The following is a 20,006-nucleotide window of genomic DNA, read 5'->3' on the forward strand; positions in this document are numbered from 1 at the left end:
ATATTAAAACCTAGCAATGTTTTTCTTTCTAGGTCAAAAATTCAGAGTTCATGGTAATCTTAACTGCCTTCAACTGGAATGATGGTGTTGGTCACTTCTAGAGCAATGACACACTTACTATCTTTATTTTTTAACAATTTCCATCACAGTTCTGTTGAATTTAACTGTTGGGAACAAAACCACAAGGGAAGACAAAATTGCTGCAGCTTTACCAAGATCATTGGCACTGTGCTCCTAAGTGCACCCTTGCTTATATATCACATAAAGATCTATACACTGTTTCCTTCTTCAGGTCAGTTCATTATCTTTGTATGAACTCTGCAAGCCTCAGAACAGGACAGATGTGTTTGATCTTGTGTAACAGCAAACTATGTAGTGATTTGGTTACTATTCCTCAAATTAGTTTTAGCTTTAGTTTAGCTTTCCACAAGCTAGGTGACATAGCAGCTATTTTTATAGTAATGAGTACCTGTTAATGATCCTAAACAAAAGTACAGTATAAGCTGGCAAAGTGTAGGTTTGGGATGATAACTGAGGAAAAGTGGCACTAGTAGTTAATTACTTATTCCTATAGGAGTGCACTGCTGAGTGCCAGGTAAAACTGGGTTTAGCCATAACAAGAGGAAATATCCAATGTGAATACAACATGCTTAATAAATAAATTAGAAACCAATGAAGAAAGAGCGAAGAGTTGTATTAGAAAGTGCATGGAAATTGGCACTAGTGTTTTCTCAGGTAGGGGACACTTCCATCAACATCAGGATGTGCCATAAACCTCTCTCCTGCTCCACCTTCTACTTGAGAAAATCTGGCACCACTGACTCAGGATGCCACCAGAGAGGCACTAAAAAAGGAGAGAATGAGAGAAAAGGGGGAGATAGTGGGGAATATTCCCTCCCACCTCCCATAAATGCAGAGTTCCTTGTCCCATGACACATTTTTAAATGTAAGAATTGCACTTCATGTGCATAAAACCAGGGAATTGTGCTGTTCATAAGTGATTAAATATTTAGCATCCACATTTGTGTGTATACTAGGAAAAACTGATGTAACAGCTAACTAGAGACAAACAAACCCTAGAATAGCTGTTCTGTTAAATTCTCCTTTAAGACTATTTTTAAATCCTTACGTAAAGAATAAAAGAATCTAAAATTCTTCTCCAGTTTTTCCCATATTCAGGGTTTAAAAAAAAGTTTTACAAAAGTTCCAGTGGAAAAAAGTAAATATTTTTTCTGTGCAGAAGTAGCATTTTGATGAGATTAACTCACATACACAATTATTTTACAGAACACTAGAAAATAAATACTTTATACATGTTAAATTGATTCCACATGTTCATTGAGTACCTTAAAGTGTTATTAACATACTTTTTCAGTGTTTCAGTGTTTTCTTTAAAGTGCTTAATTCCCTTCACAGTTCATTGAGCCATTTGCTGCTCAATTTGCTGTAATCATTGTAAGAGAAAGTGGTTTTAAAGACACACACCAAGTCATCTATGCAAAAATAAAACCTTATTTCAAATTTTGAATTAACTGAATGCAGATCTTTCCAACAATACATACGAAGACAATTTTTTTTTTCTTCAATTGAAGCCATTTTAAATATATGGATCAAACCTAAGGCAGTTATCTTAGATATTCATTACAGATGTAGATGCTGGCAGGGGGCACTTCATCTCAAATAAGATACCTGTCTTTTGATGGCTAAGTTTGCCTCTAGAAATGCTACCTCTCTGTCTGCATTAACATTTCATACAGCCTAGAAAATGACTTTCAATTGTGTATCTAACTTTTAAATGGCCAAAGATACCTGCTATATGATTTATATGATCACAGTAGTCTCCAAGGCTGTGAATCCATAATCAATCATAATCTTTCATTGGCTTTGGATTGTTCAATTGCACAGTAACATTTTGTAAAACTTAGATGAAGTTAAGGTCTCTTTTATCTTTATAACCTGAAAGAGAGTGTTGTAGCAATTGGAACAGCAAATACAATCTTGGCTTTAAACATGTATATTTTTAGCATGTTTTAATAAATGTATGCATTTGAAGTAGAATATGTTTTCTATATTCTGCCATACTTCTTATGCATTCAGTACCTTCCTATTATTGAGGACAGCGATACTGAAAGCTTGATAGGTATTTTGCATATATATCAATATTAAAAGATTGATTGTAATATTGGATTAAATACACATTTTTATTTTACATATATTCCAGTATCTAAATATACATGAGTTAAGTTTTATTCTGTCTGAGAAAATGATTATTTTTCATACTGTATTTATTTAGTTTTATTCATATCTTACTGTATTTTTTATACTGCTTTTCTCTTAGGAAGAAAAACCTGAAAATGAAATAACAATTTTTAAAGATTTTTCTGGTTTGTTTCTATGAACATTTTTGCAATTTATTCTAAGATGAAATAATGAGACAATTTAAACAAAAAATTAAAGATGAAACACTTTTCTTGATGTTGCTAATAGCAGCTACAGCTGCTGAAACTCAGGAGAGAGGTTCCAACAGGAAAACTTCAGGAAATTAATCTGTGGCCCTTACAGCAGTGACACAAGCTTTGTTGTGCAGACAGACAGTGATGCTTTTGTTAGTACAATATATCAAATAGCAAAGCTCCTCAGGCCTCTTTTATCTCCTCCACAAAATTATTTCACAGGCTGTCCTATGAAAGGGCGTAAGCCTATTTGGAATAAAAAAAAGTAAATGGTACATATCAGAAGAAGAATACCCAGGTGACAAATACAGTCCGTTTTGTTCAGGAACTGGCTACACCTTTTCTGGAGATCTGGCTTCAAAAATTGTTGATGCTTCTGTAATGATAAAATGTATGTATTTTGAAAATGTTTACGTAGGGCTCTGTCTTAATGGAGAAGGGAATACAGAGAGTTGTTAATTGTTTAACATATACAAGGTCCTGTTATCTCCTTGTCTGTACAATAATATAGTTACATCTCATCATCTGTTGGGAAACACTGCAAAAGAAGACCCACAGGTGTCAGACTGAACAGAAAGGCCCATGGCAGAGGGTCCTTTGTTTCTTTGACAGCAGACGAAACAGCAGATTCTCTCCTAGAAAGAGAGCATCTGTGTAGTGGTCACTTTCAGGGTTCAGGGGTATCCTGAATCAGAGGTATAGTGTGTCTGTTAGGTTGCATTCAAAGGCTTTTGCTTCCATAAAGCAGGCTATCTATGTTGACTGAATATTCTCATAGCTACAAAAGAGAGATTATGCTTAATAACTTCATAAGCTGAAAGTTTCAGTTAAAATGTCTAAGTAAATAAATTACTTTCCAGATTTCTCTCCATGCATGAATATAAATTACCTGCTCCTCCCAATAAGAATTAAGAGACCTTTACAGTAATTACTGGGTGTGCCAACTGGCTGGATTAATTGAACAGCTAAGAAGAAAGTACCTGTAGTTTTGCAGGAAGATTATTGGATGCATGTGGGAATCAAAATGTCAGTCATCTAAATACCAAATACTTAAGCCAGAGCTAAATTGAGAATACAAAATACGTATCCCCACTGTCATTTTTTAAGCATACATTATGTTTAGTAAAGAAAAGTAATGGAACTATATGTCTTTCTGTAGAGAAAATAATGCTTTTCTGCAGTTGCTCAGAAAAGTCCAAAATATACACTTCCTTTAGGAAGTTCACCTATAGCAAACAAGGTTATGTACCAAGTTTTTTTGCTCTTGGTAAGAAGGTTATTTCTTTGTTTTCCCCACTGAGTCCAAAGATTTGAACCATTTGGATAGAGTTCAAAAGAGAAAAATGTGAATTACCAGGTGTCTTGATTAAAATGACCAACAATGAAAACTTGAAGCTAGAATTCTTTTTCCTATGCCATCTTCTAATTCAAGGTTATGTTATACTAATATGCCAGTAATGGCTTAGCTGATCTGTGACAGAGGTGAGTATTAGATTGTATTTTTCATCCCCACAACTAGAGAAAGCCCTGAGCAGCCTGGTCTGAGCTCACACTACCCCAGCTTTGTGCAGGGGGATGGGGACTGGAGACCTCCTGAGCTTCCTTTCAAACAGCATTATCCCAGATCCTGTGATTGTATGAGATGATATGATTATAGGAACTTTTCTGAAGCATGCTGAGATTCTGAGTGATTGCAGTGGCATTTGGATGAGAACCAAGACACACTCCAGTAGTAATAATTCTTCTTCCTGAGAAAGGACTTGTTTTGGAATGCTGCCTACTAGGGCAGACGATACTTGCGGATGCAAATTTTCAAGTTAAGTCTGAAAAAGAGTGCTTACGTGAAGAAGTTTACTGATTGTGTCCAAATTGATATGCTTATTACGACTAGGCAGTTAGAATAATGTGGGCTCTAACAAACAAGGACATGTTTCTGGCACTAGAGAGAACAAGCCATTAAATACTGCTTTGATTCTGCAGTATGTCCTAAGCCCTTTCAAAACTTTCTCATTTGTCCCCAGAACAATAAAGAATCTTTAAGAAGTAAGTAGGATTTGCTTCTACATTAGTCACATAAAAAAGAACTTGAAATTCACGTTTATTTTGTTGTGCTTTGGGGAAATCTTTAAATTTTGTTTTGCAAATGAAATCAATACGGACTGCATAAGACATGATGCTGGCTCTTTAGGCTGGCTGCAGACACAGGTGAGTCTTCTGATTGGGGTGATTTACAAACAGTCATGGCAGGGGTTGTGGTCCCTCTGGGAGAGGTTTGAGCTGCATAGCCCTGTCTCCTCTGGAACTCTCTTTTTTCAAGAAAGTCTTCAATTTGTCAGAAGTACTCTTACTCCTGTGGGTTGAAGGATATTGGAGAAATAACTTCTCTGCATCAGGTTCCTGCATTCAGGTAAGACTCATCTCAGAAAATGCAAGCCCAAGATTTCTGTTTTCCAGTTCTAATGTTGGCTGGCAAAATGTGATATGTTATATATCCAGAAATAGTTCAAAGCTATGCCTCAAAAAGCTAACCTTTGTTATTGCCTTTATGGTTGCTGGCATGTTGTTTACTGTTTTGCTTGTCAGAATACAGAACTAAAAGAAGCTGTATTTCAGATTTGGTGCCTTGATCTTTATCTTAGAGAGTTCTGTATTTTAGAAGCTGTTGGAGAAGAGTATAAAACTTTAGGCTAAATTTTTTGTGATTTAAAACAACTGTGTGTGGTTCAGTGTGTTGAGATATTCCCGTTGTCCTGCACCTATTCAGTGCAGTTTCATTTTTCTAATAGACGTATTCATCCATGTATAGAAGAAAACAAATACCAGTGCAATCCAATTAAAAAGTAATCTCTTGCCTTAGATATTATATTGATTTGCGCTCATAACCGGGGTTGTTTTCAGATGACCCAGAGAGCTGCTGTTATGCTGCAATATATTCCTCTCCCTTCAAGACACATGAATAAATTATTTGAAGAGGTCAGCCTGGAAACTGAAGTTGCTTGATACAGAGTAGTGTTTGATATGCCAAAAACACTGCAAAAGCACAGCAAAAGTACTAGTAAAGATAAAGTAGTGGAGGCTTCACCACTCAGTCTGAAACTGAGTGCACAGGCAGCAGAATTGATTGTGTTAAGGAGGACTTGCCAGCTGTCCAAAGAAAATACTGTAATTATATTGATTCTCTGTTTGCATTTGGGATCTGCCACAGCACTGAATTTCTAGTGGGAGTAAATATTGAACTGTTAAAAGCCATACAATTGCTGAAGAAACTAGTTATCGTTCATCAGCCAGCCCATCCTGGTGAAAGGACAAAAGAAGAAATAGGAAATGATTTAGAGAAGTTTTGCAATGATTAGCAATTGATAGTGTGGGTGTTAGTGATTACTCAAATGATGTACCTGATTTCTATGAAGGTGTAAGAGTCCTATGGAGAATCACATTTGAGGTGCCCTGATTTGGCGAGGAAACCTCATTCATGTGTAGAAGTATTTAATCTTTTAAATCTGTGTCCTCACAGCTCTCTTTGGTTGGCAAGGGCCACTTGTGAATTTTCATAGAAGTATACAATCTAGATTTTATAGATCAAACAGGAAACTTCAGTTCATAGAAACTTCAAATGCTTGTTCTTTATGAAGCAGAAATATTTGCATTTTTAAGCTTCTTGAGAGGCTGTGGGAGTTCATGCTTGTGTTGAATTACTATTATTGACAGCATTCTTGCATTAGTAGTGCAGGCAGTAATGAAGTAGCTTTCATATTTTGGATTAACTTCAGAAGATGACCATAAGCAAAGGCTCAGTCATCTCTTGTAACATAATAGGAATTAAAAACTCTTTTCCTGTCTCCCTGCAATGCATATTCTGCATCAAGCACAAGGAACAGTGGCTGCAGATTTAAAGTGCTGGTCTTTACACATTTATTCCATGTATGTCTGTTTCAAAATGGGGTGGGCTGTTTCTCATATCATACAAAGAATATGCGACAATATTTTATTCAGGTTGCTTTATTTTATAATTCTGCATTTATATCACTGTCTTCAAAAAGTGTTTTTTATAACCTTGTACAACTCAATGCCGTTACATGATGCTGCTTGTTTTTATAAATTAATTTCCAGATTTTAGTGACTGATTTCCCTCAGATATCAAGTGAAATTCAATGCATCAAAACCCCATGCATCAGTGTTCCAAAATTAGAGTGGTTGCTGTCAGCCCTAGCTGCCTAGAAACTACAGAAGTATATGTTACTTCTGGTGCACTTGCTGTCATTTCAGTTTTCCTGCACTGCTGAAGTTTGAAATCTATTTGTTCTTTAGCATTTTATTGGTGAATTTGTAAACAAAAATGTATAATAATATGTATGCTGGGAAATACCTGCTCATTTTTAAGTCATAATATCCCCAAAACTTCACTAACTCATTCTACTGCAGGTTTTAAAAACTCAAGCTGTATGCTTTCTACTTTTTATGTGAATTAATGCATGTTCTGAAATTGAAATGGAATAGTTAAGGAAACACCACATTTCACTGATACACTTTTGCTGCCAGAGGAAAAAAAGCTGTTCTGCTTTGAATGCGAAAAGCAGTATATTTTGACTAACAGATCTTTGTGTTCTATTATGCATGAGTTATTAGAACTGCTTCTTAAGAAGCTGTTGTTGGGTTGGGTTTTATTACCTTGGTTGTCTTCCAGCAGATTTTGAAGAGAATCAAAAGTTTTGTTCAGAAAGATTGCCTTTCATTTATTTTAGAGACTGCAACTGCTTCCAGCTGACTTTGTGTTTGCTTTAGCAAATCTTGTGGGGTTAATGATCAATTAGATACTCATTAATCCTTGTCACATTACATGCTACTATTCAACTCCAGCTGAGGGACAATTTTGCTGAGTTGGGTGGGAAAATGGATACATTTGATTACTTGTTTCTGCTGCTTTATAGGCTGTTAAATGCGAGACATCAAGTCCTCCAACTATAGATCTTTGTGACGGAGTGTTCTTCAGTCTGTGGTGGGTACTACAGGCAGTGCACAGGAAATGCCTGGGAACAGGGTATGAATCACACTGAAAGCAGAGTATCCCCCTTGCCAGGTGAAGGGTAGGCATGTTTTGGGAATTCTGTCTGCCTACCTGAGATTCAATTAGAGAGGCCTGCAGTATGAAACAAAGGATCTTCCTAATATTTTGCGGGGAACACTTAAGAAACTTGTTTTCTTGTTTTGTTTTGTTTGTGCTTGTTTGGTTTTTTATTTTGATGTTTTGGGGGGTTGTTTTTTGTTTTTTTAAATACTCTACTGGAATGCAGTCTTCTCACTGAAAGCAATAAAAATAGAAGTTATTCACATTGTACATGCAGTCTCTTCTGGGATAACTTCTGTGACAGGTCTTGGACAAGTTCCTGGACGAGATTTAAAAAAAAAACCACTGTAGACTTCAGTCTGCACAGCTGTTGCAGTTGTTTCTTTGTTTCCAAAGTGCCCAGGGAGAACATTTGAAATGCTTTGTTTTTATGTGTGAATAATTAGATAAATTACTAGTGTGTGTGTGGAAAAACACTGAGCAATAATGGACACTATGCAGAATCACTGAAACCCTTCTGAACCATGATGCTACTTCAATTTGTGAATTTAAAAAAATTGTTGAGAAATGCTACTTTCCAGTTATCCTTTTTCCTTTTAAATCTAGTGCTCTTGGTATTCTGATGGCTTCAGTCCACTCTGAGACTTCTGCGGGTTTTTCATCATTGTGGCTTTAGGATTTCTGTCTTATTAAGTGACTAAGTTTTGGAAGAACTAAGAGGGAAGGAGGGAACAATAGCAGATTTGCTGTCATTCTTAATATGAATGGGATTTGATTTCAACATCCTTACAATGCTGATAAGCATACTCACATCCATGGTTGTTCACTGGGCAACTTGGTATTTTTCAGAAATAACTTGTAGATATTCTATATAAACAATTTTTGAGTCAACTTTTGTACATGTAGGACATCAAGGGAATTAAAAGAATAACAACTTCTTTTTTTTTTTCAAATTTCTTCTACCAGTTCCATATGGATATTTGCAACAGTAGAGTTTTTCCCTTAAGCATGTTCTTCCCCCTTTGTGACAGATGGCAAAGAAAGAATGTCATTTTGTAAGCTCATGTAGAGGCATGCTTAATTTTGTATAAAGCTTGACCAACTGTGGCATTCTTGTACATGTAGCTTAGCCATTCTGTAGCACTTCAGATGTTTTGTACACCAGGAGGTGCTTTCTTGTGTACTTAATGCCAAAGGGAGTCTCTAAATCTATGATGCCTCATCACGTAATGTGGTATTACATTCCTTTCATGGAATGGTCTATGCATTTCTTTAATTTTCAATGTGATACATAATTTCACATGAAAATGTATCGAATTTGGATAATATGAATGACTGGGCATGTACATGCCTTAGACAGTGGAGTTCATATGCAGGCATAGTTTTGGAGATTGAAAGACCTTGTGGTATGAATCGTTCCCTAGAAGGATGCTCTCACTTCTGTATCATAATCTATTCAGGCTTCTACTGAAAAACTTACTATGGTTAAAAGTATTATACTTCACCTGAGCTACCGTTGTTTGCAGCTTCACACAGATAGTACCTTCCCAGGTTTTGCAGTTGTGGGTGGCTGCCTGTGTGAGATGATAGGGACTTTCCTCCAGGTGGGGTCCTTTGATATGCCTCAGTTCTTAACCTCTATGGTGTGACGAAGCTGTGTGGTTACAACCTGATCTGTGTAAACCAACAGTCGAGTCCTGGAGGCTAAAATGGGGCTGAAGGTAGCCTGTCCCAGTGATCATGGGTGACAGGCTGAGACTGAACATTTTCTCAAAGGCTGGATTCTTGACACACAAAACCTTGTTGGCACCTTTAGATATTAACACATCTTCTACTACAAATTATGCATGGTGCCCCTAGGGACAGCAGATAATCTTTACTGATGTAGATCAGAAGCTTAGAGCTTAGTCACTGACTTGCTGTCACCTTGATAAATATAGTTAGATGCTTCTAAGCAAAATGTGATGGAATCTGTCACTTTAAAAACAATTTGTTCATATTGGTTAAACAGTAAGAGGTGTCATAATTCTGTTGAGCTGACTGTTCAACTACCATACTGAGCAGGCCACAAGCCTGAAAATACCTTAAATTAAGAGTTTCTAAGACACCACTTTTCTAGATTTGGACACTTACCCACTGTCATTTTGTTTCCAAAATCTGAACAAAATGTACCACTCCATTTTCAAAATGGTTAGTTGAAACAATACATGTATAAAATTGTCTCTTAATTTTGTGATGAGTTACATGTCAGAGTTGTGTTTCCTCCCTGGTGTCTTGTCCCACTGTATTGCAGAAGCTGTCTTTTCTGCTGGAGGCAGTATTTGGAACATAAGCCAATGGATCAGGTCGGATCAAGTATCTATGAAAAGAAAACAACTCGTATTAAAAGTACTTGGCATGAGTAAGGAAAAAAAGAAGTGCATATAGTTGTAATCTTGAAAAGATTTGAGGAAGGCTTAGAGATTTATTTTCAAGGTGCTTAGCTGAGTTCCTGTTGGGTAACTTGGACACTTGGTAACACCACTCACTTTAGATGCTAATAATAAAGCCTTTCATGGTTTGTCTGCCTAGACACCATCTGTATGTACTAGGCACAGCTAAACCTTAATTTTGACTGACAGCTCCTTTGTCAGTAAATTTGTATTACTTTATGTATCTCCTTCCCTCATTATGCCTTAAAGAGGGACAAGCAGTCCAGAGAGCCTAAATTTGGAAAATAATTTTATGAGAAAACCAATGGGTAATTCTCTTCCCTGTGATTTAATAAATAAAAAGCCTAATATTGATAATCTTGTTGTGGGCTGACAGTCTGAAGATGAACCTGTATTCTAAGAAGTTCTGGTAGACTCAAATACTTGAGAAAAATGCTTCTTGAGTTTGAATCTAAGTTTGAGATATTTAAAATAACTGCTTTTCTTAGGATAAGGATGAAAGAGCTTCCTGTTAATTTTTAAGTGTAAATTCTGCACTGTTTTGTCAGCTGGCTCAGGTGACAAGCTCTCTGATCCGAGACAGCTTTTGGGACTGATGCAGTAGCTCTGCTGCTATAGGACTAACATACCAGTGTTCTGAACTACCAATGCTTTCCAGGGCCTCTACGCTCCTAAAGAGAAGACAAGACAACAGATGATTTTGGAGGCTTGATCTTTCTATTTCTATAGGCCTCGGTAACTAAATTATAAGCAAGAATTTAATAAGAATCTTAATTCTTTTGAGGAATCTGGGAGCTATTTTATTTTTAAAAATAAAGAGTAAGAGAAAGAATACAGAGCCGGAAGCACCACTAATATACCACTAATATACCACTAATATATTTATATATGTATTTTAAATATACACATATATATGCATAATTAGGTGTCTATTTAAATGGAAGCCTCCATATTTTTGTTTTTTTGCAGGTGCATGAGAAAGTTTGGGGTTCTTTTCCAGCAGAAAGATAATAAATTAAGGCAGAGAGTGTAAACAAGACATTTTGCAGATCTTGTGGTTTTGGGGTTGGTTTTTTTTGTGCATTAACTTACACTATATCATTCAGCTCTAATCTTGTATCTGGAGAAGGATTGATCAGGATGTAAGAAAGGGTGTTCTGATGATCATTCATTTCATCTAGAGGACAAAAAAACCCAAACATACCAAATTAATTACATTTGCAAAAAAATTGTGAAAAGTATGATTTCTGAAAAACTAATGTGATAAAATATCAGCTTTGGTTCATAAAGCTGTCAAAAAAGTGTGATGTGTTAAGGTGATTTCAGGTAAGGTTAGCAACTTCTTTTTAGCTGTACTTTAATTGGGATCATCTGATACAGCATCTTTTGAGTTATCAGCTCTCAAAATAGCCTGCTTTTTTCTGAAGGTTCTAAAACTGATCTTTTGCATGTCTTTCAGTCATAACCCAATTTTAGTGAAATTTATCAATCTGTCACACGGCTTATGTTTGTGGGAAGTAGGGACTTCCATCCTCAGTTGGCATTGAGTTCAAGTGATGAACAAGGTTAAATGCAGATGTATGACATTCTCATCCATTTCCAGATTTCATCAATATAAACCTTTTTCCCCCCTTCCCTATTTTTCTAGTAAGCATTTTCCTTTTATCACTTGGGTTGGAATGTGAATGCTGTATAAATGGAAATTGGTATTTATTTCTTGCATTTTTAACTCTTCTTCTAATGGTAAGCTGCAAGTTATGGCTGAAAAATTTTAAGGTTTTTGCCTGGTTGAGTCTTGCTACACATTTGTAGCTGTATTGCAGTACCTTTTGAATAGCTTTCACTTGCTACACTTCCTGGGGTGCTGCAGTCAGACTATTTTTAATTTGACAAGACTAAAAAGGAGAGGCCTTTGTTCTACGTTTGTCTCTTCAGCATTTTATGAAAAATTATTTCAAAGAGAACAGCCCCATTCTAGTTTCAATGCAATTCCTAAATCTTTCATGAATGAAGTATTCTTTATAGAGTGTCTGGAGGTTGAAAACTACTGTATTGGGTATTTTCTAGTATGTGTAACTTTTCTACATGCTTTTATCACATTTTGTACCACCATAAGTACCTCTGTCTAGCAAACAATGTTATAAGCTCATGTACACTGTGTCATTGTGGTTATACAGCTAAAATGGTGTTTTACAACACAGCTTATTTCTGTGAGGTGAAACTGATGTGAAGTATTGTAACTAGTTATACAAGAACCCACACCACCTTACTATCATCACACCTCTGCTAAAGGCTTGCATAGTCTAATCTGTGTTGTTTCTCCATTGGCTTAAATTAATTCACAGTTACATGAGTTGAAATTTGGAGGTCTTAGAGGTTATTAGGTTATCAGTGTAAAAAGGACACTGAAGATGTGAGCTTTGCTTTAGAGATCATGGAGATACATAAGCAGCTGTCATTTTGGGTTTTTTTAAATTTTGTTGGTTTTGTTTTCATTGTTTCTTGCACGTGCAGAGAGATGGTACTAACTGAAATGATTGATTCCTGTTAGTTTGAAAGAACAATAAGATTTAATGTTTCTCTTCCATGTTTAATATGTAGTGGGGTGAGTGTGTGTGAGCCAGCTCTGAAGAGGGGTGAGAGCACTGAAATTTCTTTCTGAATGTGAGGGGGGGTAGAGAGGTGGCAGTGGGAATGCGACAACACAGGTTTGCAGCTGACAGCACATGTAAAACTGGTTTGGGGTTCTTTGAGGGGCTTTTGTTTAGTTGTTTTTGTTGGGTTTTTTCCCTGGAATGTGGATGTTCCTGGAGTTGTAAAAGTAGAACCTTTTTTTTTTTTTTTTCCTTCAGGTGAAGCATATACCAATCAAAATTTTACTGTTCTGCAGTATATCAATAGTATATAATCTTCCTAAATTTAAATAATGAAATGAGCATTTACTGTTGGCTTTTAGCTGGGATTTTGAAAGACATGCAGGAGTACAACAAAGTTTTCATGTTATTAATGTAAATATAAATCAAATTTACAAAAATTCTTTGTGGTTGATCAAATGTTACTGTAGCCTGTGTCAATCCTGGAAAACATTTAGTCCTGGATCTTCCTGTGGAGAATCATGTAGTATCCATAAAGAAAGCAGGGATAGTAATTATCCAGTTGGAGTTTGGGGTAAAGAGCTTGTATTTACATATCTATTATGTAAAGACTTGGCAAAACTATAACCATCTATTCAGTAGCAGCCTTCTCTCACAATGTAGTTGATTTTGCATCAGTACCAATAATAACTACTGTTGGGGTAATACATTGCTATTGGTGTTAAAGGATGTGTGTAGCTAAAATGGACAAGTACAAATATCCATTCTGAATTAAATACCACATCTACCTTTAGCTTATGGATATTTTAGGCATGAGTCAAATTTAAAAATAATTGTGATGAAAAATGAAGAGTAACAAACTTGAAAGCAGTACATTTTTGATTCTTCAAATAAAAATTGAGTATGGGAACCTCAGTGCTGGTGCTTCTGAGGTATAAAGCATTCAGCTCCGTATTGGACCTACTATGTAGTCAAATAGGTTGGGATCTAAAAATTCTTGTTTTTTCTAGGAAAACCAGAACCCATAGTTCTGGGGGTTTGCACATAACATGCTATAGAACCAAGGCCACAGAAAGGCAACCCAGACAGTTTTTGCTGCCTTCTGAGCCTTCCATCTGAAAATAGGAATGGCTGATAACAGAACTGATGAACAACACTCCCACAAATTTCTCTCAGTAAAAAAGCTGACAAACAAAAACCCAAAACAACAAAACAAAACCATTATCATAAACCATTATCATAGCATGTTTTTATGGCATCCATCAGTTCTTAAGTTCATCTTGTGTAATAGCCATGTTTTTATTAATTTAAAGATTTATAGTAATCATACCATATCCTGCTGGAGAAAGGCCCAGATGCTTCATTCTGTTTTTCACAAGTTCAGCAAGCTCCTGTCTTTCTGACCTCCTGTAAAGGTTCATTCGCTGCTGGTTTATCTTCTCAGCTGTTTTACCAGAGTGTCTTGGTACTCTTCTGCTCAGCCGCCGGGCCCACTGCATGCTTTTTCTTCGTAACAAAGGATGATCTGACTGATCACTAGATGTTGAGTTACGATGATTACTACGATAACTATTCTGTTCTTTGGTGTCTTTAGTGTCTTCCCATTCTTCCACACTGATAGAGATCTGAGACTTGAAAGGAAAATGACGAGAGAGATTAAGGGCTTTTAAAAATGGAAGAAAATTAAGATGTTCTTTCCTCTTTTCAACAGTGCAGTTGAACGTGTATTTTGGTTGCAACAGAGCTGAGGGGATTCAGCTGTTTATACTTGGCAAGGGTTGCTGAATTGGGCACCCTTTACTAGACTTGGATTTTCTACGTAAAAAGCTCGTTTATGATATAAATATATTTCTCAAATGCAAAAGCAGTTAAGTGCTATTTAGCACCTGTTACCATTTTGATTCTGAGAAGAACTCCAGTCTTCTGAGACTGCCTTTTCTGAATCTAATGGTTTGTTCTGAATGACTTCTCTGCTTTCTTCCAAGTCTGCATGTTTTTATAAACTCAAGTTCTGGAACTGCTCATTAGATATATGTTGTGGATCCAATAATTCAACTATGGTGGCACTGTTTTGAGTACTCTTTTAACACCACAGTTGGATTGTACCTGTTACTTGTATCTCAAATTCGCATGCATTTTTGCCTTCCAGCACATAGTATCTGGAATGCTTCTGTGTCTGAAAATAGGGATGTATGCAATAGCCATCAACATGGTGCAGGGTGCCTCTTGCAAATGAGGTAATTAATTCCTATCTAAAAGTACAGTAACATTGCTTTTTAACTCGTACCAAAAAGAAATAAAAAGCAGACTTAAGGGCCTTCTTTCTATGTTTTTTCTTCGTGCCTGTCTTTTTTTCACCAACTATTTTTGTCTGGTATAGAGTTAAATTTCTTCACAGTAGCTTGTATGAGGCTGTTTCAGATTTCTGATGGAAATGGTATTGATAACACAGGGGTGTTTGCTGTTGCTGAGCAGCACTTACACAGTGTCAAGGCCTTTTCTGCTTCTCACAGTGTCATGCCACTGAATAGGCTGGGGTTGCACAAGAAGTTGGGAAGGGACAAAGCCAGAACAGCTGATCTCAACTGTCCGAAGGGTTATCCCATGCTATATGGGACTGTGTTCAGCAATAAAAGCTGAGGAAGTGGAAGAAATGGGGGAAACTTGGGGAGTTATGGCATTTATGGTCCCAAGTATCTGTGATGGAGCCCTACTTTCCTGGAAATGGCTAAAAACCTGCCTGCCGAGGGGAAGTAGAGAGTGAATTCCTTATTTTGCCTTGCTTACACTCACAGCTTTTGCTTTGCCTATTAAACTGCCTTTATCTCAACCTCTGAATTGTCTCACTTTTACCCTTCCAATTCTCTCCCCATCCCATTGGAGAGGGGGGGAGACCAAGTAGCTGTGTGGTGCTTACTGCCTACTGGGCTTAAACCAGGAAACCCAGAAACAGGCAGACAAGAAGTAAATACTTACTTGTGAAGCCATTTCTCGTGACTGACAAAGGAAGGGGAAAAAGAAAACAGAAGACAATTTAGACAGAAGTGAATGTAAAGAAAAAAACATGGACTGTTTAACAGGAACATCAGCAAATCAGCTGCATAAGTAGCAAGAAAGACTTCCTATCTCCTGTTTTGTTTTTTATGAAATGGAAATTTTTGAGTCAAGAGATGCAGGTCATTGAGAGGCCTGCTAGATTTACTTGTTATTTAGTAACTAGATCATTGAAAACTTGCTTCCTTTTTAAAGGAATTAAAATTTTTATATCTTAAAATGGAGTGCTTTCTTATGCATAGTACAAAAAGGTATGAAAGCAGGTCATACCTATAGAAATACTAATATTGTGACTGCAGTTAACCATTAACTGACAGCTTCCAGGTGTGTGCAAAGCAAATTAAGTTTCATATGTAAGTTTCAATGCAAATATAGACATTGGAGGTTCAGTAGGTTAAAAACTATTGGATTGTGAATAGAAGTTCATAATTCCTGTGAAAAAACTGCAATATATGTTTCTATAACCTGCACTGTAAAGATCTCATCCAACACTATTTTAAAGTTGTTTCTGGCTTAACACATTCAAAAGCTAAAATGACAGCCCTTGCTAATACTATTTTATTAATTAAATTAATAAAAAAATCCTTTAACTTCAGAAGAAACAATTTGCAGAAAGATGACAGATTCCAGCATCACTGCCTTTGTAGGTATCTACACATATAGACCACAGAAGCAGAGACAGATGTTGCTCTCCTGTAACATTCGGAAGACTCCTCTGCCCCTCTCTTGAGGGGAGAGGGTTTAAAAAGTGCTCATACACTGAACAAGAAACTGCTCAAGTATTTGTGAAAATATCACTGGGGGTCTGCATTCAGAGCCTTAAGCTTTTTAAAAAGTGTAACAAATGCTTTTACTTCACTTAATAAGCAAAGACAGGGCTGCTCTTCCACATTAGTCCAGTACTGGACAACTTGAAAACCTAACTAGGAGATTTCTCCCCCTTCTTTCTCTACCTGATTTGACTCTCAGTCTTCATGAGACTACCTGTAAAGCTGGCAGGAAACAATCGTAGACCTCCTCTTAACTAATGGACAGTGGATTTCAGGCTGGTTTCAGTGTCTGAATGTTTTAAGAAACTTGCTTCTTTGTAAAAGATAATCAGTAACCATCTCAAACTAAATCTGTGCCTTGTCTGATTAAGTATTCAAGCACTTTGAGCTGCTGTCTGTGTACAGGCAGTATTAATAGTCACATAAACAAATGGCTTAAACTTGACAGAAAGAAAAGCTGCACAAACAAAATGTATGCTAAGCAGTCACTAAAAAGTATGTCATTTTATATATATATAGGCAGAAATGTATACATTTATATGGCAGACACATAAATACATATATACAAAAAATTGTCGCTCTCTGGCTGCTAAATTTAGAGAAGTCCCACAATACTTTTAATAACGTGAACTTAGTCTCTTTTTCCTCATTTCTACTTAGAAATTCACATGAATATCAAAATGCCACCAGTTTTAAGATACAGTGTAGACATTCTTGTCACACCTGCTACAGGACCTGGTCATACAGCTTGTTATGGGTACTGGCATTGGTCACCATGTGCAAGTTCAGACTGGAGTTCACTATTCCAGCCTGTCCTGTCTACGCCTGAGCTACCCCTTGTTTTCAATCAGTCATTTCTCTGTAGGTGAGCACAGGAATGAAAGTCAGTAAGTAGACTGGGTATTCATGAAGTTTGTGACTGAACAAGAGCCCTAAGTTAATGTAAGCATGTGGGTGCTAGCAGAGGGAGATCTTCAGTGGGTTACTGGAATTCTGCACGTTTGTTCATGTGGTGTTCACAATATCCCTTAAATGTGGTTCCAAGACCAAAGAATGTGGTATGCTCTGTCATCAAATCCAGAGAAAAGTTTAGTAAACTGACATACCTCGGATGTTGTAAGTTTTTGGGATTCTGTCCTGTAAACTCCAATTGGAATGTCTCCTGTAGAAGAACAAAGTTTCTGATATAGTCTGGCATATGTTCTAATCCATAGATCCTCTTCTGTGATTTTCATCTGAACAAATAATAATAGGAACTTTTAACTTTTGAGGGCTTATAATTTGTGCAATACTAATCTTGAAAATTTTTAAAAACTAAACACACTCTGATCATATTGTAGTATTGCACTTTGCTATGCAAGAAAACTGGAACTTCTCTTGAATCTGTAAACACTGTTTCTTTTGTTCTCTCCTTGTTCAGGAGACATTACAGTGCAAATGGTTGTCCTATGAAATTATTTCTTGTTTTAAAATTACTTAAATTATACAGCACCCTTCATCCAGTGTTCGTGTCTGACTAAAATATAAAAGAATCAACAAAATATTGGCAGCAGTAAGAATATGATGATGGACAGAAGGAAGAATGCAAAAGGACTTGGAATGCATCCAGATAACTTCACTAGACTGCAGACTGAATGTGTGGGGAGAAGAGAGTCGAGTCAAGAGAAAGTAATACAGTAAGCATACATAGCATAAGAAAGTCTTAAATTAATCTCAAGTATTTCATTCCTATTACACTAGCTTTATTTCAAGATATGTAAGCCCCTTATCAGAGATTCAGCCATCTCGCATCCACTGTAACAAAGCTTAATGACCAACAAATCCATAACCTGTTTTTATTTAAACAACTTCCTTAAACCATCCTTGATAACTTCCTTTTTGGGAACAAGATCCTGCAATTTTTTATGGTTCCCCAGAAAGCAACTGCTAAGTAACTCCTATTCACCTCTTTGCCACCAGGGGTGTAAAGGATGTGGAAAAAAACAAGAAGATGGGTTTTAATAATAAATAAATAAATTTGTATTACTTTTGTGTGTGTGTGTAAATACATATTAAAATTGGGTATTAAAAACCCCACTGCATCGGGCAATACTGAACATACATCATAACAGAGGGCTTTTGAACTTTGACATTTAAAAGTCATTTAATACATCTTATCTTTATGTAAAATCCGGTTCTGCCCTTTATTGCCTAGGACGGAAAAGGGTGTGGTGAAATAGCCTTGTGTGTAAGTGCTAGCCAGGCTGCACAGTATAGGTAGTGCTTCCTGTTTTTCCAATACTTAATTTTTAAAATTGGTTGCTGAGCTACCATTGCTGTTTCATTTTCCTGCCTTTCCTATTTTCGTTTTTGCTTTATAGAATGTTGCGTGTTATCTTGCAGGGTGGGCTAGGGAAGTGAACTAAAAATAGGCATGTTTTCTGTCTCATTTTCTTGTCTTCTCCCCTGGTGAAAAAGGAAATAGATGGCCTTTCTTGGACTTCAAAAGAAAAGGAAATACCATACACAGAAAGCAGAGGTATTTTGCACAGTACAGAATCTTCTGTGGTACTCTATAATAAATTGTTTTTCTTTTTAAATAACTTACAGAACAAAGAAACCCAGATCCTGGTGTGGTATCAAGTCCCAGCAGAAGTCTTGTGATAGAAATCATATAATCTTTCACAAATGACTGCAACATTAACAGGAAAGAAAGAAAAAGAAAAGCTTTAATGAACAGGTGAGCAGGTACCACTGGCACCATGGGTGAATTTCAAAGAAATTCTACATCTGTGTTTACAATCAATCTCTTTATCTTTCAAGTATCTTAAGCACTGTAGAAATAGCTATCCCTTTCTTTGTGCTGAATCTATTTACATAAAATAAGTTCTATTATTTGGTTCTGCATATGCGTGCAACGTACATACAGGATTCAGAGAGACTAAGGCATAATAAGGCACCATGAAAGCAAAGATGAATATAGATGGAAGGTCAACAGCAGTAAGGTGTTAGCCTTATTATGTGTGAATTTATAATAATGCACTCTGTTGTGCAAAAGAAATGCTGTCATATGTTCGATGGGTCAGCAGTACTGAGTAGTGGGTAGTACTGAGGTGAGACTGCTATCATTTTAATTCAAACAAGACATCTGCCTTCTCCAATCCATCTGTTTTTTAAGGGTTGATATGGCTTACATCGGGTCTTGTACTGCAAACAAACATTAGATCAGCTAAACTCACAAATATTTATCCTCCTTATGAGTTAGGCTGTTGGAATCAGAGGGCCATGTGGGCACTGTGCTAACTGTGGTAGGACTGTTCACTGCCACCTCTTAGCTGTAGTAGGGCAGCACTCAAGGCAGGCTGTCAGTCCTTGTTGCAACACAGCTTGCAATTAGCTCCTTTGGCTTAATGCAAATATGAAGCTAGCAAAAAGGTTTTAATAAAGAAATAAATTGCATGGGTGTTACATAAATCCTTTAGCATTACAGCATCCAAATTTGTTTAAAGTCAGAAGGTAGACAGATTTAACTAGATACATAGTCATTGAACCGTTTTAATTTTTGTACTGGTAATCTTCCAGTTGTGATGGAGTAAATGCCAGTGAGAATCATCTTGAAAAGAACAAAGTTTTTTGTAACCCCTTACTTGTTATTTTGG

The 20,006-nt window shown here is 36.5% G+C and overlaps 1 protein-coding gene across 6 annotated transcripts in view; it reads right to left on the reverse strand.

The window, feature by feature from the left end:
- Positions 1 to 6,436: 6,436 nt before the first annotated feature.
- KCNT2 (potassium sodium-activated channel subfamily T member 2) overlaps positions 6,437 to 20,006 on the reverse strand; it is a 120,901-nt gene continuing 107,331 nt past the window's right edge. For 3 of the 6 annotated variants that reach the window (XM_051625445.1, XM_051625440.1, XM_051625442.1), the window contains 6 exons: positions 18,956 to 19,039; positions 17,475 to 17,603; positions 15,521 to 15,541; positions 13,875 to 14,175; positions 11,043 to 11,127; positions 6,437 to 9,877 (listed from right to left, as the gene is read on the reverse strand). In XM_051625445.1, coding sequence (XP_051481405.1) covers positions 9,766 to 9,877; positions 11,043 to 11,127; positions 13,875 to 14,175; positions 15,521 to 15,541; positions 17,475 to 17,603; positions 18,956 to 19,039 — 732 coding nt within the window. In that variant the 3' untranslated portion in view covers positions 6,437 to 9,765. The remainder of the gene's footprint in view (positions 9,878 to 11,042; positions 11,128 to 13,874; positions 14,176 to 15,520; positions 15,542 to 17,474; positions 17,604 to 18,955; positions 19,040 to 20,006) is intronic. The other 3 variants (XM_051625444.1, XM_051625441.1, XM_051625443.1) reach the window with 1 other exon arrangement.

The sequence above is a fragment of the Apus apus genome, chromosome 7 (assembly GCF_020740795.1).
Source record: "Apus apus isolate bApuApu2 chromosome 7, bApuApu2.pri.cur, whole genome shotgun sequence".
Lineage (NCBI taxonomy): Eukaryota > Metazoa > Chordata > Aves > Apodiformes > Apodidae > Apus > Apus apus.